Raw genomic sequence first — 27,690 nt, 5'->3', positions numbered from 1 at the left:
GTAATGGTAAAACTGCCCCTTTCTATATCTCTAGGGTACACCTCCATGAACTGCATCTCCCTGTTTTACTTATTTACTAGACTTTACTAAAAATAAATAAAACATTACCAGCAAAATCAAAAACAAACCCAAGACTGCAATACTGAATGCTTGTATTTTCTGTCCAACGCTACTAAAAATGTTCCTTCACAAAGCGGTATCACAGACATGCTACATGGCAAATCACCACCACACAGTAATGCATGGCAGTGGGGATGGTGGGCAAGGAAGGGGAGCCAAATGCCAGAAAAAGGAGAGGCATGGCTGAGCCAAAGGAAGAGAAGCAAAAAACTTCACCACTGTTTTAGACTTCTGGGACCACACCAACAGTGCTCAAATGGTTATGGTGTCCCATCAGCTGTTCAAGCTAAAAGCAGCTATTGTTTTTCAGTGGCCTTTTAGGCTGGGGTTCTGGAGGTAAAAACAAAACCAAACCAAACCAAACCAAACCAACCAAACAAAAAAACCCACAAAAAACTCATTAATGCCCAGCAACATAAGAGCTTCTCAACTCTGATGAAGGACACAGCACTCAACCTTCTGGGCAGAGATAAAGTCCCTGCCACAAAGTGCTCTGAAACTAGAGGCATCAGGTTTTGAGGAGGTAAGCAAAGTAGCTTGCCACTGAAAGGAAGGCCACAGAAATTTTTTTCCTCTCCAACGCAAGCTACACAGGCCTTAGGATAAGTGGTTGCTATTATAAACACACAGCCATAAGCTTCAAGGGGAACAGACAGTGCAGTGTTTTTCTCCAACGCAACCGTTAATAATCCAGTCCTCCCACATCCATTAACACGCTTGAATTTTTGTTACTCAATTAGTTCAGTCCTTTTGTTACTGTAGCTAGTATTTTTCTTCCCCTTGTAGTATGAGACAAGAATTATTCATAGGCTATACTGAGCAGTCATCTCTGAATGCTGGGTATTCAGTCTGTTTATGCCCAGTACTGTACAGTTCTGTTCACACTGCAAACACAAAAGATGAAAAACTGCTGACACTCGTTAAATTAAAAAGGAGGAATGTTTAATTTCAGGTGTAATGCTTGTATACACCGTTGCTCCATCTCCAAACAACTACTTGTTTGGAATGTGATATGAACAGCAATAAGCAACTCAGCAGTGCTAAGCAAGGCTCATTACTCTAAAAATATCTCAAGAACCAGAAATGGTAACTCTGAGTGGGAATCGTGATAATGCAGCCAAACAAAATCAAATACACAAATTCTACTGTCGCCTCAGAAAAGGATACAAATCCTTTCTTAAAACTGTCAAACCCTGAGAAATAAATCTAGTTAAAAGTAATTTTGTTTTTACAGGTTGTATGTAACTGGTTATTTTTTGATTGACTTGCTTTTTAAACGGAATGCTTTATCATTCAAAGCATTTAATTAATATTTTCAATAATGCAAATTATGCAATTGACAACTATTCAATGACACTTCTACTAGAGAGATAATTGTAAAAGTTAAAACCATATTTTAAAAGATGTTAGCTCTGGAATCAACTGTAATTTTATCAAAGTCTTTCTGTTACCAAACAGTACTCTAAGAATTAACTCCCAAATTGTTATGAAGAAGGCTCATATAAACACACATAGTTATTCTCACAGGCAGGGATAAGACTTTTCTCCTTTCATTGCTCAATACTGTTCTATAACAAATTCCTACAGAATAGAGCAACAAGATGAAAAACAAAGGAGAGTAACAAAGGAGAACATCATTGTAATACTTGCTTTCGTACACCAGCAATTTTCACCAGTTATTTCAAAGTTGAACATCGAAATTCTGAAATCATGTTGTTCTGAAATCAGTCTTGCAATTGTCTACAATTGGCTTAAACATAGCAAGACAGTGCATGCTTGAGTTTGCTATTGTTTATTAAAAGCAAAGACTTCTTTTCCAAAAGAGGATACAGTTCCTTAATAAAGCACTGTGTTTCCCTGACTCACTGGAGAATCACTGCAGAGATAAGCTGATAAAGGGTGGGAAAATGCTGAGTAGAATATTCTTCACACTCAAAGAATAAAATGCATCTGGAGAAAAGGATATTATCTGCAGAAAGTCGTGCTTCAACTGGAAGAAAACAAAACCAAAACATTCCACTGTAAATAAATATCCCAAGAAGTTATCTGGGCTGTGTTCAACACATCCACACTCCTACAAAAATCATGAAGAGTTGGTATGGTAGAGATGCCAGAGGGAAAGACTTTCTGGATACATAGAGAACCTGCATTAAGTGCTTATTATGGTTTGTTTGGCGTTTTCTTGTGGAAAGCTCAAGTATAGCTGTTTGAATTGCTATATGTACATATATAAAAATAAAACCACAAGCAATACAATTCAAAACTTTCACAGGCAGAAGCCGCCAGAGCCCAAACCAATCCCTCTCAAATGTCTTCTCATCATACCCCAAACTGCACAGATGCTTCACACTTGAGTCACATGAAACCACTGCTGCATTTCCAGCACCAATAACACTGAGGAAATGGCTGGGCAAGGACCTTCTCAGAAGAAAAGGTACATCACAAGTTCTCAGTGACAGAAGCTACATCAGGAGCTGCAGAGTCAATGCTTGTCTCTGCAAGACATGCAACGTCTGACAACCATGCAGCTCAAACACAAAGCAAGATCTCACACTTTTTGAAGTCTGTTTTTCAGTTGGGACAGTTAACCATCAAAAAATAAAAATAAAAATTATTAAATATGCTGCTTTCCCCGTTCCCTGGATATGATTTTTAAATACTTTACAGTCTGTCATTGTGTTGCAATGTCCCCCACTTTAATACCAGAGGAGTAGTAACGGGAGAAGGCCACAGTGAATTTTGTAGATCAAACCACAAAGTCCATTGGAAGATATTTTCTTTTTTTTCCAATTCCTGCTGCAACCTCAGTTATGCATCCTGGGCCTACACTGTTCTATTTTTGTTCAGTCTCTACATTAATATGGCAAACTAACTGTAGTTTTGAAGAAGTGATACACAATGTAGCACATGTACTACAAAAAGCCCTGGGTCTACCCACTGCAAACACTAAAAACCTGTCATTGTGCTTTTAATTTTCCCACAGCAACAATAAAATGCAAATTCATTCTACAAATACCACCACAAATAATGCTGCTGCAGAGTGTTCTCCCTCCATTGGGCAGTATGCCTTCTGCTCCTCCCCACCTGAGAGCTGCACACATGCCAAAGAAAAAGGAGTCTCCCCAGTATGAAAACTCACTTCTATACATGTGTTACTTGTGCCACAATACACCTACAAATAAAAACATCTATTAAAAAAAGCCAGCAGTACCTCTGATGCCTAGATTCCAGGCAACACTTTAAATTAAAAAGATTTGCTGAAGTGTTTTGATTTTAATTTTTTCTTTACTTACTATTTTTTGAAAGGAAACAGTATTTCAAGACTTGTGAAAGTGTGGTATGGGTTTACCGTAAATCTCTATCAGCTGGCAACAAAAATACAGAAAAATACTTTCATCAACAGATATTCTTGCTGCTTCTTGCTACACAGGGCTGAAAAACCACTTTGCTTTGTCCATCAGTATAATAACATCTCTGTTACTGAGCTATGCAACAAGACTGATTATTGTCTTTGTTTTAAAGCCTTGGCTATACTACAAAAATGATCTGCTGCTGACAATGGATGTCAGCAATAGGCACAGCTGAACCCAGCTGTATGGACAAACACAAGTCTTGTTTACACAAGGACATCTTTTGGTGTGACCTGTGGTGTGAATTTAAACCAATGTAATTATGTCTTTTTCCTGTTTACCCTCATCCCATTCCCTATAGCTCTATTCAGATAAGAAATTACTGCTTAGGACTTCAACAAAACAGCCCACACTGTACAAGCAGCCAAATTCCCAGTCTGTTTGAACTGAGTTGACAGTGTTAAATTATACCTGCTGTAGACATGCAATACAAAGGCAGTTTAATTTTTCTCCTTTAGGATTTGTTTTTAAACAGTTTGATAATCATCACATCCCACCAATGCCTGCATTAGCCTTAACCAAACAGTGATACATTGTCTTCAAATACCTAAACTAACTTCCAGCAAACAGGTTCTCCTCACCTCAGAACTAACCTTGCTTCAAATGCTAATCCTTTCTATTCAAGCATCAAAGCCCTGCTCAGCAGAGAGGCCTCCCTCCACTGAGCTGAAGTCCACAGCCAGGAAGCTGAGGAACCTCAGCCACAGCCAAGAGCCAAGGCTTTCTTTAGCCTGGTAAACAATCTAATGCCAGAAAACTTAGTGAAGGGGAGGGGGGAATAAAACATTTGCTTTTTCTTTAAAGTCATATATTTTCATTTTTAAATGACAACTGTTAAAATGGGTGCAGCCCAAGGGTAAAAGGGTACTGGCTTTTCTGGCATCTCCTTTTTGTTTTCTTTCAAATGTTAAATTAGATACACAGCAACTCAGGCTAAGGGCCTTGCACAGAAAATACAAGACCCAGCAAAGGGGTTTTTTTTAAACCCTGTCACTCAGATCCACAAACCTAACAGGCACTGCACAGGTCAGAGTAGTAATTCCCTATAAAGACGTGGGGCACAAGTGCATGCCAGTGTGGAAGCACTCACAGGGCACTCTTGCCACATCTCTCTGCAGGTGAAGCAGCTAAAAGCCTCTGGTACAAATACCTCATGCCAGCAAGACTCAGGGGCACAAAAATAAACTTGTCCCTTCTCTGCTCTCCTTATCTCTGTACAAACTTTTATAAACAAACAGGTCACTTTACTTTTGGCCTGTGTGCAAACCTCTAACAACTGAAAACAGCAGTAGCAAACGTGTCTGGGGAGGGGGAAATGTGAAGGGGATTAACCAGAAGTTGGGCTCCCTTACTTTTCATGATAGGAACTAGAAAAACCCAAGTTTACCATAAAGATCTTGAGAGCAAGAATTTGACAAAAAAGGTGACATTCATCATCTCTCATTTGGAAATGCTGGGTAGTATCTGAAGGCATAATTATGTTCCTCCTGGAGGAAAAGTACTCTTCTTTTAGAGATCAGGTACTGGTATCACTATTGCCCAGGGAATGGTATCAACTCTGTAGCCGGTAGTCACACTGGGATGCTCACACTAAGATCCCTGCAAGGACAAGGCTTAAGATGTAACTTAAGTAACAGTACTTAGCTATGGTATTAAGCTACTTAAAATTCAAACATGTGAATCTCCATTTGGTGGAGCAAGGCATATTAACACCCTTAGAACAGCTTGACTGAAAATAATTAATTTGTAAATACTGCCAAAGAGGTGGCAGTCTCAAAAAAAATTAAGAAGAACAACCCTTTTTCTTCTTACTTCTGTTAGATTTATTTTTTAACAAGGACAAGCTTGCTGTACTGCCAAACATGCAGACTTTGCAATGAGCAGCCCTGCAGCAAGGACTTTCTTTCAGCATTTTTTCATTTCAGCATGAGAAAATCATGCAGCAGATCCTCATGGAAGCAGTGCTAAGGCACATAAAATACACTAAATGCAAATTATGCCTGGCCAGTCTGAAGGCCTTTTTATGATAGAGACTGCAACAGTCAGCAAGGGAAGACCAAACAATGTCATCCACCCAGACTTCTCTAAGGCCTTCAACACAGTCCCACACAACATCCTTATCTCCAAACCATAAGGACATGGATTTGAAGGGTGGACTATTTAGCAGATAAGGAATTGCTGGATGGATGCAGCCAAAGTTGTGGTTCACAGCTCTCTGTCAGGTGGAAGCTGGTGGAGGGTTGTGTCCCTCAGGATCACAGGTCTTGTGTTTAGTGCTCTTTAATATCTTTACCAATGATATAGTGAGATCAAGTGCACTCTCAGCAAGCTCACAGATGACACAAAAGAAGGAAGAGATGCCATTCAGAAGGGACCTGGACGAACTTGAAAAGTGGGCCTGCAAGAACTCATGAAGTTAAAGAAGCCCAAGTCCCAGGAGCTAAGGAGCTGCACCTGGGTCAGGAAGCGACCCCAAACATAAATATGGACTGGTACAAGTCATCACTGAGAGCAGCCTTGTGGAGGGGTACTTGGTGGATGAAAAGCCAGACGAGCCAACACTGCACACTCACAGCCAAGAGGGCCCATTACAGGCTGGGCTGCATGAAAAGAGATATGGCCAGGAGGGCAAGGGAGATGATTCTCCCCTTCTACTCTGCCCTTGCAAGACCCCACCTGGAATGCTGCATCCAGGTCTAAGGTCTCTAGCACAGTGAAGATGTGAACTTTTTAAAGCATGTCCAGAGGAAGGTCACAAAGATAATCCAAGGTTGCTCAGAGACGCTGTGGATGCCCCATCCCTGGAAGCGTTCAAGGTCAGATTGTATGGGGCTTTGAGCAACCTGGTCTACTGGAAGGTGTCCCTGCCCATGGTGGGGATTTTGGGACTAGATAATCTTTCAGGTCTCTTCCAACTCAAACCATTCTATGACATACTACAGATTTCAGACTCTTGACAGTAGGACTTAGATTGGAAGTCTGCTTGTAAGTCTCCCCAGCCACACATGGATAGGGTGGTAGGGTTTTTTTTGTTTGTGTTAAGCAAGAGATTATGCTAGGCCCTCAATTTCTGATCTAGGTTCTTTGACACAGTTGTATCATACAGATTAATTCTACAATGAAATTAACTCTTTTCATGCCATTATTCCACTGTAACTCAGAAGGGCCTTCTCACACAAGTATTTTGTAATACAAATAATCACGGGTATAGCTCTACTGGCCTGTGGCCTAAAACTGGTCTCCAGCACTCAATTCCTCTTCTCCTTAGAGACTCTAATCCTTCTCTACTGATTACAGAAGAGGCCTAAGGAGAGTAACTGTCCCCACAGTAAGGTTTTGCTAATAATTCCTCTCCTTTCCTCTCCTTTCTTCCTTGCTCCTAGACTTTGCTTGGAAAGGCTTTCAGTGTTACAGCCAGTTTCAAGACCAACTCCATTATCACCTTACACATACCAAAAAAACGTGCAATATGTCAGTCCCTGTAATCCCCTCTCATCTCACAGGATGTGCTCACTGTGGACACTTGGTTCCCCTGAGCTTCATTATGCGCAGCATTACATTCATTCTCCCATTTGTTTCTACTCTTCTGCTTCCAGAGATTACTGAAAACACTTTGGGATCATTCTGGACTGAACACACCTTTAAAGGTAACATACGCAACACCTCGCTGAACTTGCAGGTGATGTTTTCCCGCATTTATGCAAGAGCTCCACACATTAAGCTTCAATAATACTAGAATCCGATTTGGAGGCTTCAAAAGACAGTACCTGAGTGCTATTCCAGATGTGTGGGCGATACCTAGTTTTCTCGTCTCACTCTTGGCTGCAATGCCTCAATAACATCATCACTAACTGAAGGCAGCAAGCCTAAAACAAGAACCACAGACTCTAAATTCCAGCAAAAGAAAAAAATAAATAAATCAGGGAAACTATTCCTCTGAAACACAAATGAAGAGCTTTAGAATCAGCTCTTTACTAAGTTCCACTTAAAAAACATTACTTTAGAATCAGCTGAACGATTTAGACATGCAAAATTAATCAGCTGAGACAAAATAGCAGGCTTCCCTCCTGAACCATCACTACACTGACTGACTACACTGAAACACACCCAGAAGTTAATTTCCAAAATGTTCAACTAACCTCTAATAACAAAAGGCACAAAAGAATAGGCTTTGCAGGAAAGAGGAGGAACACTTTCAAGTGTTATCATCAAAAGAGCAACAAAACTGGCTTCAAGTTTGTTTTCCCCAATCTTCTGCTTTCACACTTGAGATGATAAGAAGCCACCAACAGCAAGAATGACCAGATATGACTTCAGAGCAAAGGTTCAAGTACTGAAGATTCCGCACACACAGAAAAGGGGAAGTCAAGTTCTGCATGGAAACCAGAGGTTTGTTTATGTTTGAGTACTTGCAATCACCACCAAAAGGAAGCTGTGGGTTTATTTTTAGGGATCTATTTTTAGCAAAAGCATTATCTCAACATTGTCATTTTATGGTATTAGAGGAAAAAAGGTTTCCTTGTACTAAACTTAGAGTCATCATATTTCCTGTAAGTAAAAACCAGCTCAAAAAAAAGAACCACTGAAAAATGAGAAAATCTTTCTGGGTTCTCTTTTCTTGACTAGATGTTGAATCAACTTTTCCAACAGGCTAGTGGGTGCTTAGTCTCAAGTGTGAAGAAACCCCAATTGTTATTCCCAAAGAAAACAAGCTTTGGTTACAGGCTATTGTCAAAAGATGCCCACTGAGGCTGGCAGTACACTAGACTAATTTTTAGGCCATATTAGAATAAAGACTCATTTTCCAGCCTCCAAGCTCAACTGGCGTAAGAAACAAAACAACTACTTCATGGTTACCTTCTCAGTGACCAACCAGCACGTTCCTGACCTCCGACCTGTCCCGAACACACAAAAAAACCAGGCAGTCCAGAATGACAATGATACACTCAAACACATAGACTAAGACTATAAAATTAAAAGGAAATGTCGTAAACTCATAACTGCAACACAAATAGTCTGCTTCACACAGTCATTCCCTGTAGAATGACCACAGCAAAAGGTAAAAGCAAAAAAACTAATCTAGAAATTCAAATTGCATGGAAAGTTCTCCACAGCATTCCTCCAGAAGAAGGTGATCCATTGCTTAGGGGGCTTAATACACACTTGGAGAGAGACAGTGCATCCAGTGAAACAGAAGTATAGAAGTATTACCAGCACTGTAACAAGTAACATCCCAAATAACTTAAAATAAACTACTTTATGTTTGTGTATGATTTTTCCCTACACTCACCATTGGTGCTGCTCTGTGATTAAAGCTCTGCAAAAAGGTATTCCGAACCTGCTTTGACCAGTAAGCATTAGAAAAGCCTGTCCCTAATGCCTCCAGAAACAACTGAAGCTTGGTAATAAAAATCACTGCAGTGATGAACTCTGTGAAGACAGCTCATTACAGTATCCAGAAATACATATGAAATAGGTCAATCACCTAGAGGGCAAGCCAAAGCAAATACAACGTAGGGCTAACTTAACCATGAGACTAGTGGCTTCAAGCCTTCTTTATAGATTGGAAGCTGTATTTTGTATTAAAGAGCTCTGCAAATCTGTGTTCCAAAACGAAGCTGGTGTGAATAGCTCACACAACTTTTCCTGGTTGACTATGGCTGACAGGAGAAAGTGAAACGCTAACATCTGAGAGTATCTGAAATAAAGATAAAGCTATATGCACAAGTGGATATGCCTTATTTCCCATCACTTTAATTAATGAGCAGAATCTTACGTGCTGAAGGAAAAAGCAATCCCATGATTAATGATATATCCCCATCTCAAAGGTGGATGAAGCACAACTGAAAAGCAGACATGTCTTTAGCAATAGTGCTCAACTGTTGCTCACTGCATTTCCTCAGCAGTTTCTATAAAACACATCCAAAAGCTAATCATCTTGGTCTCCTATTTTGGAAATATTTTTGCAGAACTGCAGTCAAGGTCAGGAATTAATTTCTATATTCTGTAGAATTTATATAGATAAATGTGTTCTGTAGCACCAAGTATGTGGTCAGAACTCAAACCTTTTCATCAGATTAAGTATCAGAGTTATAGATTAGCTCTGTCTTCTTTACAGGGCTCATACTCCCCTTTTACAAGGGTTTCTGTACACAATTGTCAAATTTGTACTGTAAAAATAATTAGAAGGCTGAGGCAGACGCTCAGAACTAAATAGCTTTAGAGAAAAAAAAAAGTGAAGGGCAAAACCAATACTTTTGTACTGCTGCTTCAGGTAGATCTCGACACAAGTTGAGGAAAGATGGAGACTACAGCTGTAGAGGCTCCTGCATTACTTACTTGTATAGTATAAGCTAATTTCTAATCTGTTCTTATCTTCTGCTAGCTTCACAGTGGAAATAAATGTATGAAGAGATCATTCTGCACTGACATGAAAGGAAGAAGGCCAACATGGCAGCATGCCCTTCTCAGTTGAATTTGTTATTCTTGCTATTTTTACCATGTTTTAAACATAATGTACACTGACATCATCATTTAGTCTCTCCTTTTTCACAGGCTACGGTTGTTTGGAACACCACACACTTCCACTACAGACTTTAACACAGAGCTGACTGAAACAGGGAAAGCAAAGTATAAGAGCACACAGGAGAAAATTCTTAGATTTCATAGGTTTTAAATCCTATTTTTGGACATTTCTTGTATTTTCAACAGCAGGCCTCTTCAGTGTGTAGGACTTAAGCCCCACACAATAACTTATTCACTGCCACAGCTGTCCAACTCTGGTCGATGGTGTGCAGACACACAAAGCTCTGGGCCTGTACATCTCTCCCTGCCTACACAGACATGCACTATCTACAGCCCTTGTTGTCCCTCATCGTCTCTCTTCCTCTACCTACCCCATCGAACCAAGCACCAGAGCAGGAAACAATTATCACATGGAGCTGTTAACACAGCTGTTCCTGCTCTCCTGCAGCCAGGAGGGGACAAGTTCTGTGGGGTCAGATAACTCATCCCAGCCATGCCCAGTGGGGCACACTATTTCCAAGAAGATAAAATTCTGTAATGCATCCTGGCATAACCCCTGCAATACTGATTTCCGAAGAAGACCTTGACATCCCGTTTCAACTTGGGACATAGAGGACTGCTAATCCTTTTATACTCCAGCCAAACCATCCATGTCATGAATTGTGTCACAGGCAACATTCATGACAGAAATTTCACATGTTGAAAAATGGTTAGGTTTAGCTGTTAGAAGCATCAAACAGCAGACCACATCCCAAATAAAAGCGTCACAACAGCAAGTCCCACCACTCCCTAACACTGCATGCGTAACACCTCTCTCTCTTCTACATTAAAGGTGTAGCTTTTTAGCTTTTGGAAATGACAAATGAGGAACATCATCCTCACTATTAAACACAGTTCTTTGCCCTGTCCTTCTGCATTTGACATTCAAGTAGCAAACGGTGGCAGATCTGCTGTGCAAGTAATTGTGACAGTTCCAGAACCATGATGACAACCTTATGCAGACAAAATTCTTTAAAGCTGTGAAGATGTTCCTTTCCTTCCCCTCTGCTCCCCCTTCCCCGTTGCATAAGCTTATTTTTCAACATTTGGCAAGAGAACGAATGCATTAGATCACAAAGGACCAAATCTGTTGCTGTTGTTTTCCTTTTAAGCTTCCTTAATTAGGCCTCCAGTTTTTGGAAAGTAAAAGGAAAGAAATGCACTGTGGTATAGAACTATCAATATTAACGAACAAGACACATCTCCAGCTTTTAAAAATATTCTGTTTGAGGCTAAATCAGAGTATCTAAAAGTGACCTATTTGGAATAAGTATGTCATCAAGTTCGATATTTAGGTCAGTTTTTGTGCAATAATTCTAGTCTGTCCTGAAAACAGTTCTCTTCACCTCAGGACATGTACATATAGGAAAACCAATCCTAACACCTATTCATCTTCCTAAAATTTATGGAGGCAGAGCACAAGAGCTGTCTTGGCTGTGATAGATTCCACTGTTAGAATGAACCTGATTATACAGGAGCGATGCTTATTTTTAATTAAATTGAACCCCAGTCTCAACAAACATGAATTCAAATCTTTTCAAGCATACACATATTTATTGCAGGAGTGATGCATTAGGATTTGTCTCATTCTGAAACACCACTAAAAAGTCAACACTGCCAATATTCTGTGGGGAGAAAGACTGCAGAGCAAGCATTCTTTGCAAGTCTCCTTTCAAGATTGAGCTTGTTATTTAAAAGTTGAAATAACATCATCTTCTAGCTCTTATGAAGCATACAGAAGACAGACATGAAATTTTTTTTCATAGTTAAAAACTGAATTGAGCAATTTTAATGAAATATTTTACCAGGGATTTCCTTCTGAATAAAAATTTATAATTAAAGCTTTCATTACACTAAGAAAGGATCAGAAGCCTAGCACATATCAGGAGAAGAACCACTCTGATGAGCTATCACTGAATGTAAGTTAACACAAACATCACTTTCAGAACAAATGCCATTAAACAACATCTATATTTAAAATACAGTCTTAAATATTATTCATAGCAACTCACAAAAGTGCAAATACTATATACATTACAAGTATTAGGAAAGAATCTGTAAGCACCATGTGACCTAGCCCACAGAAAGCAACTAGAAGCTAAGTTTCAGAGCCATAATACCTCCGTTCCTAAATTTCCTTGCTTTTTGAAACACAGTATTTTCCTGGTTAGCATGAATATTTCAGCAGCTTTGAACTTGATTCGTTTCCAAACACCTGAGGCAGAATACCTCATATAAATGTTGGGTGTTTTTCCTAGCATAAGAAAATTAGTTTGCCTGAACTACAGAGCTGAAGATTCAACTTCCATCATTTCTTTATACATGTAAATCAGGTGTGGTGCACCTTACAGTTAAGCACTTTGACACAAACAGCACCAGCTGGAGGAAATTTGAGTTACTTCTGCAGCATTACTAGTTTCTCTGTTTTTGTTCTTCAGAAACAGTGTCACTGTGCAGCACTTCCCACACAACTGCCTTGCATACAATCATGCTTGTCTCTGTTTTTCAGTCTCAGGACAGGAACCCCAAACATCAAAAAAACAACTTGAAGTGGCAAAGTACTGTTTGAAAACCCATGAATACAGAATGCCAAGTTTCAGGTTTGGGGGCTGGGAAGTTGGGGAAAATGCCTTTATTTTTCCTCTAAGCATGTTTTACCAACTAAAAGAGTAGCATTGAGAGTTTCTTCACATCTGACAGTCTGAAAAGACACTTGAAACTATGTATTTTCTTTCTCCACTTACATAAAAATGGGAGGTTATGGTGAGTGCATGGGGATGTGTTCTCATGCTGGCTATCATCCCAATGCTGTTAGTCATTTGGGTGAACCAGAGAGAAAGAGAGAAGCACAGCATGGCACAGAACAAGCTTATGCTGCCAGTAACTCAGAGGGGCTTTCTGGCCATTTATCTCTAGCTCTGAAGTTCATTGTTTTCCACTGTTTTCCTCACTCATTAGATTTGCTTTTCATTTATCTGATGTCAAACCCTCTGGAGATGAAAGGACACTGCTGTCCTAGAGACAGCCCCAAAGCGGCAAGAACTCAAAAACCTGACACCCCATGCCTCACCATCTCATAAAACATGCCTTGGGGATTTTTACCTTGAGGCTTAACAGACCTAAGCAGATATGCCAGAACAACTTCTTTAAAAAGAATTCTAAAACTTACTAGGAAAAAAACCCTAAAAGACATTTTAAATGATGCATGTGCCTGAAGGTGCATTAGTTACTGTTAGAAGAAAGTTAGATATATAATCAAACCTCTTAAAAAGCGCAGAACCTAGGCTGTATCACTGGAAATCATCTGGATAATATATTATTGCAATCTAAAGACAAAAAAGATCTAGTGCTGAGTGTTTTTAAGCACTGCTACATAAAATTATATAGTAAAGAGCATTGATAGTCCCATCAAGTACAAAAAAAAATGAACAGTTTAGGTCCAACTACAAAACCAAATAGAGGATGCTGACAGGACAGCAAAATAAGTCTATTGTAAAAAGTATGAGGAGTAGAGTGGTTCAAGATATATAAGGCTTTAGCAAAATAGTGGCAGGGATTAGGTGATAAAACAACTGCAAAAACACCTTTCAATGACAAAGTGGAACTGAAGAGTTAAATGAAATGACACGGGCCCCAAATTCCTATAATTGTGTTCTAAGCCCAGCATAAAATTTGCTATACAAAGGTTTTAGTTAGTAACCTTTTTTCACTGACAAGAAATTATTTGCATATTACAAATAACCCAAAAATCAAATAGTTATTAAACTAGAGAGAGGTTCAGCAACACTTCAAAGCAGGAGAAAAATCCTTTATTCTAGCAACTTAATATCTAGGTTCTGTGTAAGGAATTAATTTTAAAAATCCTGACATTATTTTATTAAAACACCAAAAGACAGCTTTTTAACTGAAATGTTGACAGTTATATTTGTAATCCTTATTGTTATAATGATCTCAATAGATCCATTCAGCTAGCTAATAAGAAAATGGAAGAAGTTCAGTACACCACTTTGCTTACACAACCTCAGTAGAAAGAAGTCTTGGTGTAAATGCAGAATTCATCTCCCTATTGCCTGTTACCAAGAGCTCTCAAATTGAGTATTTCCACACAACACTTACAGCAGCAACAGCAGTTCTTGTCAATCAACCCAGAAGAGGGGCAGTATTGCTTCATGGAGAAGACTGAACTGGGGGAAACTCTCCAAACATCCCATTCACACCAGAGTTAGCAGCGTTCTCACCTTTGATGCTTGTCGCAGCCATCGCAGATATTCAGTGAAGTTATCAAAACAAATGTAGTAGGTCTGGCTTTGAGGTCCAGAGGAGCTAAATGCTAAACAGTGCTGGTGCTTTTTCACTTCTTCCACCTACAGCAGAGACACAAAACTGGGAGTCAACAAGAATCAAAACTCTCTTTGCAGAACTCCCCAAGGTAATGATCGCCCAAGAGGAGATCATTAAGTAGAGCTGGACTAGCCATCTCAAACACCCAAACTGGATCTTGGCTGACAAATATCCATGAAATCTACATGAGCAGGAATGAGAACTGAAGGAGGAGAGAACTAATGGAGAAAACCACCAAGAACATAAACATTTTAATAGAAACTGAATACCATAAAAGGTTTGCCAATGAAACGCATTTAAGACTGTTTTTATGCAACCTAAAAAAATACAGTTTATACTCCCTGGTTATTAAAAACAGGCTTAACAAAATGCTTCTCTTACAGCCCAATTAAATTCTTTGGCATTTCTCAACTTGCTAAAAAACACCCAGAATACATCATTCTGGTACCATACACGAGAAGTCCCACACAACTTATGGTCTCAATGCCTCAGTACAGCATTCTGGAAAGCCTTTGCAAACCAGGAAGTGCACAGTATTTATGAGGATGAAGAAGAATATTTTTTGAGCAATAATTTAAAAAACACTTAGTTCTGTGCCAAGCACCCTCCTCCCAAGCTTTGTCAGCAGAAGCCCTCAAGTACATTTTTCTGAGCTTAGTTATCCTTTTCTTTTAAAATTTGTTGTCAACTTTCTGCTCAACACAGTCTGCATGTTTTACATCACATAAGGCATTTCTGTGCAAAAGCTACTTAGAAATTCCACATTAAGCAATTAAAATGGTACAGAATCTTTTCCCTTTTTAAATTAAAATAAGGATATTGACATGAAAAGAATATTAATCTCAAGGAGAAGGCTGATGGGAACCTTAATCCTGCCCTTTCCAGGAACCTAAAACCAGGAATACAATTTACTCTCACAGTTCACACCCTGTTGCCAAAAGAGGACAATGTTTCTACTTCAGTATCTCCCTGGAAGAGCTGGAGAATCTTGTGAAGAATCATAAAACAGGTAGGAAAAACAGAAGGCAGAACTACTTTTCACACTGCTAGTATAGAATATTAATGAATCAACTCTATTCTGCATATATAATATTGTGAAGCTTGTTTCTCGCCAAATAACTCTTTAGAATTTAACTTTACGTAAGGTAAAGGAGGATTACTTAAGGTGTAAATTCATCCTCAAGATGATGATTCTCTTCCCATTACCTCAGCTAAATAAGACAATGATAGTTTTCTGAAACACTACTTAGATTACAACAGTGTTGTAATCTTACTGTATTCACTACAGTTTCATGGAAGAGTTAAGGTGGGAAGGGACCTCTAGAGGTCATCTGGTCCAACCCTCTGCTCAAGCAGGTCCACCTACAGCCAACTGCCCATGTCCAGATGGCTTTTAAGTATCTCCAGGGGTGATGGATATGCCATCACTCATCTGGGTAACCTATGCCAGTGCTCAGTCACCATCACCATGGGAAAAAAATTTCTTTGTGTTCAGTCCAGGATTCCTGGCTTTTAGATGTAATCTATCAGAAAAAAGTTTGGCTTCAGCTCCTCACAAGGAAAAATGTTTGCTGCCATTAGCTTACAACAGACCACTATTCATACAATGCTGAATACTCAAAACTCCCCCAATGCTCAGAATAAGCCCATGCCCTTATTTATTGATTTTCAGAACTTAAGAATAACCCAGCATGGATAAAACCTGGATGAGGAGGAACAGCACAGATCATACACGGTAGATACGCACATATCTTTTGGCTGTATGCTATTGCACATTTAAACTCCTTAACGCTGTACACAAGAAAATGACACTGACTGTGCATCCATTGCTTCTCTTTGTAGTTTTAATCCAAAAATTCTAAATGGTTAAATATGACCAACCATAATCAAAAGTCATTTATATACTCTGAAAATCCCAATTACAGAAACAAGCTTTTGGAAGGTCAGAATCATCCTAATTGAATGCAATCTTCTCTTCATAAAAAGACACAGGTTAACCAAGCAAATAAAAAAATAAAATATCTTACTTTTCCACCAATTAAAGGGAGGACATGCATCTTTCCAGTCTGGCTTTCTTTTACTGATGAGACAATTAGGCATGTTCCACAAAGGATAGCTTGGCGTCTTGTCCATCTGTTGACTGGCAAATGTATTTTCCCTTTTCGAACATTGTACATTCCTGAGAGCTGAATCCGTTCGGAGCTGCCAGTGCTGTGGGGCTTTCCTGAAATAGAAACAAAAGCATCCACTTAATCACAGAAAATCTTCGCCTCTTTCACTCAAGTCATCCTGACACTTGATCAGCAAATTTTCAAGCTACAAACAGCAGCATGACAAATTAAACACAGCTTCAAAGCCATGCAAGCAAGCAATTCAATATTAGCTTCAATACAGTCTTCTTCCATAGGTAGAAGGATGTGACAGGTTGGTATCATGAGGAGCAGGTTACATTAAATAATCAGCAATAATCATAGAAGCACCAACTAATGGTATCAGCCTTCTCTATGGAACCTGGAAATCAAATGTTCATCCGCAACATAAAGTATTTGGTTCCTGTTGAGTTCACATGGCATGTGGTAACTGCAGAAGGGAGTGATGTAGTGCATGCTGACCCTTATCTTTGCATTTCCATGTCTCCTCTGGCTATCCTTCAGGTCATGGTTCAACCACCTTCTAAAGCTTTCCAAAGAACACAGGTCCTATCTTCCCCAGCCCACACTGCTCAGCCCAAACCTCACAGCGGAGGCAGCACACTCAGCCATTACGTTAGCAGGTGCAACCCAGATGAAACCCCTCAAAGACCCTGCTTTAGTCTGAGTAGAGATTTGAAAAGAGTCAAGTTCTTTAGTCTGTATTACAATGAATTCACTATTTTCAGTAATTCAGATTGTTAGCATAACTACCAATTAGACCAAGTCTGTTAAACAACTTTAAAAGTCTACGATTCTACTAATCTAATCTATTACCATGATTCTGCCCTATAGAAAACATCATGAGCAATGGCAAAACAAAGACAAGCATCTCTCACCTCTGCTCTTTCAGGATGTAAACGGGAGGCACAATTTACTCATTCTAATCTGATTTATCTACACCAAGTTACCCTATCAAACCCTAAACAGTCCAGCCCAGATCTGAGTCATCCAAATATATCTAAGTATTTTGCAAACAGAGACAAGAGCTAATCATGTTCAGGTTAAACCAGTTCAAATTTATGTAAGAACACCAGTGTTGGTGAACTTTGGGAGGGAGCTCCCCTGAATAAACAAACCAAAGGGCATGTTAATTCCAAGTAGCTTCCCCATCATGATAAAAGATAAATCACTAATTTTCCTGCACTGATGTTGACCGAAATTCTTAAACACAAGGAATTAATTAGGACTTATTACTAGGGCTCCAGAAAAGCAAAGAGTTGATTCTAACACCAATATTTCAGAGCTGTTCCTACTGATCTCCAGCAGTGACAAGTGCTGCACACTTATTTCCACTCACTATTATTCCTGCTTGCATGACAGCTCATTTGTCTCAATGAGTCTGCTCTTGCCTTCAAATTATCTACAGAAAGATAGAAGACACCTACCACATGCCCTACCCACTGCCATTCTCTCACCCCTGCCTAGCCCATGCCAATTCTCATCCTTATCTTTAAAGGCAGCCTTTTTGAATCTTCCTGCCAATTTAATGAGCCAACACTTGGCATAGTTACCCTCGAGCCTTGCTCTGCTCTAATAAACACTAGCATTTAGGCTACCAGTGTCTGCCAGTTTGGATCTGCGAGAATATCACTATTGCTTGAAGCTGAAACATTGAAACTTTAATGCCCCCAAGGTATCGCATCAAATTCAAAAAACAGGTGCCCCACTAAAGCCAGATCCGGGCAAGAAAGCAATAGTTACACTGCCAAGCAAATTTGTATCCAACCACAGAAGCTGTGGATTAACTCTTCGCCTAACAGAGGGAAATGGGACACCGGTTCCATGCAAAGCCACAAGACAACTTATAGAGAATACAAGCGAGTAAATTAGAGCAACTCAGCCTTAACAAACACAAAAGCTGAATAGAAGATTACATATGGAATATGAAACATTTAGTTCTTAAAGTAACTGAGTGCAGAATGATGGGCTTCATGTCACAGAGCACTGATTAAAGAATTAACACATACTAACAACCGTATCTCTGCAATGGAGTAAAAAGCTCCTGGTAAATACTAACAGCACAACTGCATAAGGAACAGCTGTCAGAGATGTGTGCAGGTGCACCTCCAAAATTATGTTTTATCTTCCCAGGTCTGTTTTCTGACTGCGTGCTCTCTAACTTCTCAAGAAAAGCAGACCATGCTGCTGATAGAAACCCCATAAGGACTGCAAAGCATAACCTCAATCTCTTGGCAAAACAAGCTCATTTAGCATTTCAACATAACCAAATGCAACATTCACAAACATCCAGGGCAACATGGGCAGACGTGTGTCCTGAAAAACACCAAACCTCAGAAATTTTTCAGGAATATCGTAGATAGCAAGGAATACAAACTCTGGCTACAGTCCTGCAGCCAGGAGGCTTGGTAGGAAACACAACAGCATTCTGGAACAATAAAGTAGTATAGCATTATCCCACCCAGTCCAGTGGTAAAATGAGTATCATACTAGGTACTCAGACATCACAAAGAGTACGGAAAAGTCAGTTGTGGAAAGAAAAATAAATTCAGATGCTTGAGAAATCTGTTTTCTAGGACCAGACTCTCTTGGACTAGGTACATGATATCAGGCACAGCAGGACCTGAAACTACTACTAGTAGTATTTTTACTACTAGTAAAACTACTAGTAAACTACTAAACCAGTAAACTACTAGTAAAACTACTCAGAAGTCTCTAAGAAGTAGTTCTTAAAATTTCATGTAAATTCAGTTTGTCACAGAATGTGACAAATGTCACAAGATACAGTAACAATTAGTATCATTGGTAAATGTTTACTAGAAAAACTGGAAGAGAGCTATCACTAGGAGTATTCCCGCTAGATATGAACTGTATTTTCTCTCAAACTTCATATTTGAATGGAAAATTACTGGAATAAGAACCTTTAGTTACTCCTACATATACCAAAACCAAAAATTTAATAACTTTAAACTCAAAGGAACCCTTCAAAGGATTTAAGGTGCTTTTTCCCAGCACTTACTATCCTTTGCTAAGTGAAAGCCAGAAGGTTCTTGATGAGAACATACAAAAATAAACACCAGACCTATTTCATTAAAGCGAATGGTTTCTTTCTTCCTATTCTTGTCTACTTCACGACATAACCAACCATCTGGTTGGACCAGATGATCTTCCAAGGTTCCTTCCAACCTGGGCTCTTCCATGATTCTGTAACTTGAAAAGCTCATGTTTAATATTGGATCACATGTTGTTGCCTGAGATGCAATCTGCTCACATATTCAGTTTTCCTCCTGCTTAAGGACTGTAATCATTGATATTTGATAAAACCCTGTGATACTATTATCATGCAAGTGGGGGAAAAAAAATGGGTCAAAGGGCACTGATTTTGGCTTATTTTGATTGTAAGCAGAGGTTAATCAGGAACATACCAACTAGTTGTAGAACTAAATTCCTAGATTCCTAAATCTGCCCGAGTATTTTTTGCAGGTAACTGTGAGCAAAAGCCGTTTGAAAAGTAGCAGCCTTGCCTACTGAAAAATAAGCTTGGATAGACTGAGCTTTAAAGAGCTCGGGTATTAGCTGCCAAGAGAGCATGAAAGCAGGAGAAGTTTAAATGACAGTGAGCTTTCCCACAGCAGAAGTGGGATGGGGCTTGGAAAGAGTGTGACGCGATCTAAGGCTGGCTGTTCCTCACTTCAGGGAGGAAAGCAGCAGGTGGCAGAGTCTCCTGTAAGAGGGCTCGTCCCTGACAGGCTGGGGAGTGGAGGACAAGGGAAAGGCTCAGAATGACACCTGCAGTTGTCTATGACCTGGAAAATAGTCAAATCAAAAGGCAAATGACCTTCTTTCTTACAAGCGTACAGAAAGATGGGGAGCAATTTGGACCTTTAGGCTACAAATTAAACACCACAAATTACGGCATACCTACAGCATCACCACCAAAAACCTATTGGCTTTGGGGTACCCTACCTCAAACAGTACCAGTGGAAGCACTGCTTTCAGTAAAAGCATCAGCAGATCTGAAATTGTGTTCCTCAATCTGTGTCACAGATCTCCCAGTCAAGACTTAGAAGGCTGTATGAGATTCACATACAGTTCAGTTTTAACTAACCCTGAAGAAAGCAAATGACTTTTCACAGGGGCCTGTCATATTATACCAAAGCCAACAGTTGTGCAGGTAAAAGGGTAATAATGATCCTTTGCAACTTGAAACATAAATTTCAATCTTGCCAAAAACTTTAAATATAATTATTCCACTGATCAGAGTGAAGGCAAATAAGCCAGAACATCCAGAAGAGTCACATACCAGAAAATGTTTTTCAAACACTAAGCTCAACCAAAGCAGTTTTGAGTATTTTAGCAAGAAACCATAAAAAGATTATTTTTCATTCCTGTCAGGTCTCCAAGACTACAGCAACTCCTAAGCACCCCCACAACAGGACTTTTGTTCTGTGCAAGTCATTAGAAGAGATGCCTCAAGGAATTATGAGCAGACCACTCATTTGGCTATCTTGATATTCATGGCTGAATTCCTCTCAGTTTTAACTCCTCCCAAGTCCTGGAGGGAAGCTAGCAGTATTCACAAGGATAAAGAAAAGCAAGAAATTTGATTGAAACAGCAGGACTGTCATTGGAACCACAGAACCTACCCTGTGCTTCATAGTAAGCAGGATGGGACAGGAGTGATCTTTCCACGATGTTAAAGAACTAAGATCTCACCACAGGCAGCCTGAGAGAGCTCCGAGTACACAATACACTGACATCCTGCCTGGTGCAGAGACATCAAACCTTATTAAATAAATACGCATCGCCACTTGCTTTGGATTCTGCAGTAAAGCTCTTTATCCCAGCAATGGAAGGCATATGGAATAAATTACCATCAGAAGTTATAAAATACCAGCTCATTATGGGACATAAAAGTACTTAGGGAGAAAAAAACCCTCTCTTCAGCTATACGGCTGATTAAGTTGCAAGTACTTAGTATTCCCCCCTGTTTGAAAAGTACAGCCAATAAAGTCTGCCTCTAAAGAGCGACTTAAGACATTACCAAAATAAGAGCAGGGAAAAGTGTTGACATAAGAAACACGTTCACTTCTGTGCAGCAGGTCTTATTTTTATTACTAATATTGGTTTGATGGAATGAAAACTTAAAATTCCTCGTGACCTGCATGGTGCAGGCAGCCTGGCCAGCTGGAGAGACTGCCTGCCCTGAGCCGTCTTGGGTATTTGCCAGCGGTAAGAGAGGCTTAAGTTATTATTCAGTAGGAATAGTGTCGAAGTTTGAGACTTTTCAGAAGTGACTGAATTAACTCTGAGTGCCTAATTTAGGGATGCACTTTTCCTGCTACAGCTGGGCAGCTACAGAGGTCAGCATCCTCCTCTGCATACTGTTTGGTCCCCGGCCCGAGGCCAGCATTGCATCAGCCATACCACATCAGCTGTTCCTCGCAAGATGTCCCCAAGCCCTTTCAGACAAAACAGACTGCATTAATTTCTTGCTTCTCTTTTTGACTGAGAGGCCTTAGGGACATCTCATGGTGAGTAGTTCAGCATGGAGAGCAGAGGAATGGCACGTAGGGGCCAGAGCTGTGACACGGCGGCTGCTGCTGGAGAGGATATGTAATCAAACCCACCCATAGCTTTCAGCAAGTCATTTCAGGAACAAGATATTTCACACACTAATATTCTGTGAGTATCAATTCTTGTATGCATTGGAGAAAAGGAACACACAAAAACCACCATTCCGTTTTGAAGATTTTGATCTGAATCCACTTGGGAAAGCTGGGCTATTTCCTAGCTGGTGAGGGGAAGCCAGCAGGGTGGGTGGCAGCCCAAATTCACACCCAGAGCACGATCCTCACCACCCCACTGAACCAAAACCAGAACACCTCATCCCACCTTGCCTGTGAACCTGCAAATCAAAGCTCAGCACTGGTCCTGCCTAAATATAAATGCAGAGAGCCCTCAATCAGCTCAAAACACCGAAAGCCCTTGAGTGTCTTTGCCCACCTTTTGCAAAACTATGCCGCAATTGCTGTTGCTGAAACCTCACTGCCAGATCATTCTGCAGATTTCTACTTCTGCTCTGGCCTTTCATTAAATACAGATGAAGCTACTTCCTGCAATGTTTTTGAAGCTTTTCTGTCATGTAAGGCTGCTTCCCCTTTCATTCTTGTCAAACTAAGGACAGCAGCGATGACTTCAGGCAAGCCCCAGTGCAATGAGATGTATAAAAATAAAGCAGCAAGTTCAACTAAAAAAAAAAAAAAGAAGAAAAAAAAAAAAGGTGGCAAAGGAAGAAAAAAAAAATACAAGTAAAACCTCAGACTATTGTATTGTTCTCTTTTTTTATTTGAAACTTACAAAGAAAACCTACACGCTTATTAGAAGTATTTTCTTCTTGTCCACACCGCCGTCATTTAGGAACAAAGGCACAGAATTAGCAGGTTTTATATTTAAGACCAAGGATTCAGCTCACAGTCCCTACAAGCAGGCTACTTTTACTAAAGTAACAGACCAAGAATACATATGAAAGTTTCACCTGGCAAATCATTCCAAACTCAGCAATTGAATTTTTGTACTCAAATCTACTTAGACTCTTGAAGATTCCTGCAAGATTTAACACAAGGCCACAGATTGATTCTGTACTATTTGGTCAAGGAGGGACTCAGTCACCATTATACTGTTCTTAAGGGCACGTAACTATCAGCAATGTTCCATAGTTTAGTTATTATACTCCTCATTTTGCTGCACTCTGTATGTATGAGTGCTGGGGGAACCTCTGAAGTAAAGTTTCCTTTAGGAATTAGCAGTTCAAGCCCTACTACTTGAAGGCTGTTACCTTTTCACCTCAGAAAGAAAAGCAGACTCCAAATGATGGATTTTACTGAACTGTGCTAAACTCATCCTTTTCTTTAAGGAAGCATTCACTGAGACAAAACTGGTAGAGTAGAACACAGACAAGCCTTTAGCCTTTGTGAAATCATTGAAACATGTTTCTCCTACTTTACAGGAAGATCACCCTTAAAATTAAAAGCAAGCATTGCCACTACATGCTATGATACAATAAAACATAGCTAATAGTTTTATAGCCATAATCTTGCCTTCCACTTCAGAGTAAATCCTCACTGGAGGAAAGGTTTTTATGTATTTCATAATTCAGAAAATATCTTTCTTCCCCCACTGAGACAGAGTTCAGTCTTTGTTCACTTTATCATTCCCTTTATCTTGTTCTCAACAAGACTCACCACCTTGACACAGGAGCCCTAAAACCATGGTATCAACACTTCAAAGGATATCAGAGGCAATACGTAACAAAAATTACTTCTCTGAAAAGCTTTTCTATCAAGAGTCATGTATATCCATGGAAGATGGCTGCAATACCTCTAATGTCAAAAACTAGGTATCAAAGAATATAGGTATATATAAGCAAAAACTTCTGAAGAAAAACCTAACAGTGATTCAGCGGAATTCATTGAGGAGTCATTGTTAACCAGCACAACTCCTACACTAGGATGACCTAATAAAGGCAACAGGCTAAAGCAGGATATGTAGCAGTGGACAGGACACTATTTGCAATTAAAAGCAAGCAAGCAAGCACATTGGAAATTCATCTGGATTACTATGTAGAGACAGCAAACAGAAAGCCTTGGAATACAATTGTTCTGATTGGAACAAGCGAACTCCAGATCTAGCTGCTACAAGGTTATTTTGACAGATTTTAAAGTTCGGTTTGTAAAAGCAAATGTCCATAAACATGGACTCACCTTCAACAAACTGAAAACCCACCTACTCTTAAACTCTTCACCCCATCTATCCCTACAGACTGCTCCTGCAGTTGAAACACGGGTCCTTCACATTCAAACTCTCAGACCTATGCATCCCCATTCACTTCACTTGTCTGCAAGAAATCCAAGCAAGTTACATGCAGTCAGGGTTTTTTACTTTAGCAAAATAAAGGCACACTTGATATCCAAACTTCTGCTAGCATTAAAAATATAATGGAGATGCAGGCTGAATTCTGTTGTTTTGTTCTAATATCTCATTTTAAAGAAAGCTTATAAAACTGAGAGTCACCCGCTTTCCAGTAGCAAAACTCAATACCAACTCCTTTGGGAAAGAACCATATGTCACTTCTCCAAGGAGAAATAACTGAAATATCCTGAAAATGTACCATCAAGGAAAAAAATGTCATCTTCCTCCTGTACTTTAACAAAGTTGCAAAAAGCTGCAGTATCAGTCTAGAGGCTTCCAGGAAGTCTTATCTAAAACAGCTTTCCCATCTTGAACCTAAGATTCATTTAAGGAAGCTACTGACTAAGTTCTTTAGTGACATAATCTACCAAGTATTTTTGCTCAAAGTAAATTTAAAACAGAATTAGTCTTACACTGGGAAGACTTGTGGTAAAATCTGGTCAAATTCCTTACATGCATTTCTTTAAAAGAATAGTTTAGCAACACATTTCAAGTCATCCCTTATTAAGATGACCTCAAAAAACTCCACTTTCAAGCTTTACAGTTGTATGCACTGATATTAAAGAGGTGAAAACGTAATAGATGGGGCCAAAAAAAAAAGAAAGGCTTACAAACTCATTAGTACTTGCCAAGACTTCTATGACAGCATGTACAGCTTCTCTAGGATGGAACCCAAGGAATGCTCATCTGATCTTTCCTCTTTCTTCCTAATTCAGCTAAATAAAATGCTGGAAATGCACTTTTTTTTGGTGAAGTCATGCAAAAATTGGATTCTACTTGTTATACTTCCAATGCACAAGAAAGCCACAAACACAGTAAAATTCCTGACATCCCAAAGGATACTTATCCTGTCTAAAGCAATTGCTGTATTGGCAAAAGCTCTGAACTAACCAACTGTTTTAGGCAAAGCTTGAGTCTTGATGGAATTGAAGAGCAAAATTACACTGAAGTTAACAGCAGCTTTCAGGTTTTATCAGTGTTAGATGCTCAACATGAGGCATGGAAATGTAAGCTCAAAATAACCACTTGAACACATACTCCTCTGAGAAGGAAGAATGACAGCCCCTGGCAGAAGTTCATCTCTATGTTTTAGTACTACAACAGAAAGATAGGAATCCATGCTCCTTATCAGCAGAAGTTGAGCAAATCCCCACACACCCTTGGATATACCTGCCTTGCCCCAAGGAAGATGTGGGTAGTCAAACATTTTTAAAAAGCTACAGAGGAACACATGCATGCTAGGTCAAGAATTGTTTTGTATGAACCTCTTAAAAGTTACATAACACAAATGTCATATTTCAAAGTATTCTAGACAAATTCTATCAACTGCAAATTGATTAAGCTATTTTTTGTGTTAAAGCACAGTAATTTTCTCCTTGTTCTTTCATCAGAAGAAACAAGTCAGACATCCTACATATCTAAAAGCATGTAGTAATCTAAATCCTTGTTAAGGAACAACATTTTAAGTATGTCACTTCCTACCACTGTACCAGCATTGTTGAACAGATCAAAATCTAAACTCAGGGTTTATCATAGGACCAAACTGATAAGCAGCTTATGTCAAAACAATTCTGTAGAGTATTGCAAGGCTACTGGTAGCATATCCCAACTACATCTAGTTTAAAAATAACTGTGATATGAAATGATACTGAAAAATGTATAATTTGTCCAGTCAAGTCCCTCCAAAGTTTAGCCCTGCAAAGAGAAGGCCAGAATGCAGGATTTGGAATTGGCAACATCTACAATCAAAAGCCACAATACCTCATAAATAAAAAGAGAGGAACTCATAGGTAAAGATTGAGTGACTGCTTCAAAGTGCACAGAGAAATACAAAAGCCAGAAGAAACAGCATAAGCATTTAGTCAGAGACTTATCTGTCATTTAAAATTCAGCTTCATTAACATGAGATTTCCAAGCTCTTGCTAGAAGGAATTCTGGCTGACCTTTTAATCCAATCTGACTCCATCATATCAGCCAGCATGTTCACAACTTGCTAGGTAAGCTTAGCTCATACACGTTATGTCTGTACCTTGGCTTCTTTTCCCATGTTCTAATCATCAATATTTGTACGTGCATGTGATTTTATGTAGTATGTTCATACAAACCTTTTTTTAAGGAGCTAGTCAGAGCAATAACAGTTTTGGTTCTGACTTCAGTAAGCAGGCACAGAGTACATACTCAGCTGAAAGTGAGAGCTGCAACAAGCCACAAGGACACTCTCATTTGCCTTTTTCTCCCTCTCCTACAACAATGTAGAGACCATTCCTAACACCACCCTTAACAGCCCTTCTTTTTAACTTCTCTCTTATCAGCAAGAGCAGCTTCAAAGAATCACACAGAAGCCTGGATGATGAAAAAGGAGAGACAGGGTTTGCAGACACCCTTGAAAAGCTTCACTACCTGGATTTCTGCCTGCTTATAGCCTTCCACCTTGTTTCCTTGCTAAAGAACACAGACCCTTTGATTCACGCTAACTTGACTTCAATCATTCAAGTGTTTTCTTTTTTCAAATTTACATGACAAAGGTTGGATTATGCTGATATACATTAAACATGTATGTCAGCAGCAAAATTCTATACCTCAGATCACATTCCTGAGGGAAAAAACAAACAAAACAGAAGGAAAGCCGATTTTATAAAGTGTGAAGAAGGAAACAGTGGGGAGAGATATGCATCATGAAGAAACATGAAAGGGAACATTTTCTCAATGCTTTTCTACCCTTGGATACAGGCAAAGAAGATTTATCACATGCCCACAGATATCAGGTTTGACACAGTTTCTTCTCTTTCCTACCTCAGAGACTAGAAGTAACTGGATAGCATATGGGAATTGTCTAGGAGTGCACATCATACGGTTTTATTACAAAGGAGAGGAAAAAAACAGAAGAGATTGGCTTTTTCCATTCCCTTTTAAAATTAAATCAACTATCACACATCTGAGTCATCTCCAAACCCATCGGTTTTCTGTCCAAAGCACTCCATGGGTCTGTGAAAGAATAATCACAAGTACTAGCTCATAAGCCTGACTACAGTCTGAAGTTCCTTCTTTGATGCTATACATCCCTATAGGAAAAATGTTGAAAATTCCCACACCCATAGCAAGAGCAGGAAAAGGCCTGTAGAAAGGTCCAGTTT

The 27,690-nt window shown here is 39.4% G+C and overlaps 1 protein-coding gene across 1 annotated transcript in view; it reads right to left on the bottom strand.

Annotated features, from left to right (window-relative positions):
• The window catches only part of PHLPP1 (PH domain and leucine rich repeat protein phosphatase 1), a 136,809-nt gene that overhangs the window by 47,062 nt on the left and 62,057 nt on the right, over nucleotides 1-27,690 (bottom strand). Inside the window, exons 2-3 of the mRNA XM_086899377.1 lie at nucleotides 16,463-16,659; nucleotides 14,333-14,458 (exon numbers count right to left, since the gene is read on the bottom strand). Of these exons, the coding sequence (XP_086755503.1) occupies nucleotides 14,333-14,458; nucleotides 16,463-16,659 (323 nt within the window). The remainder of the gene's footprint in view (nucleotides 1-14,332; nucleotides 14,459-16,462; nucleotides 16,660-27,690) is intronic.

Source organism: Cyanistes caeruleus, chromosome 1 (assembly GCF_971803275.1).
Source record: "Cyanistes caeruleus chromosome 1, bCyaCae1.hap1.1, whole genome shotgun sequence".
Taxonomy (NCBI): Eukaryota; Metazoa; Chordata; class Aves; order Passeriformes; family Paridae; genus Cyanistes; species Cyanistes caeruleus.
The sequence above is the reverse complement of the archived record's forward strand: the minus strand, read 5'-3'. Positions and strand labels throughout refer to the sequence as shown.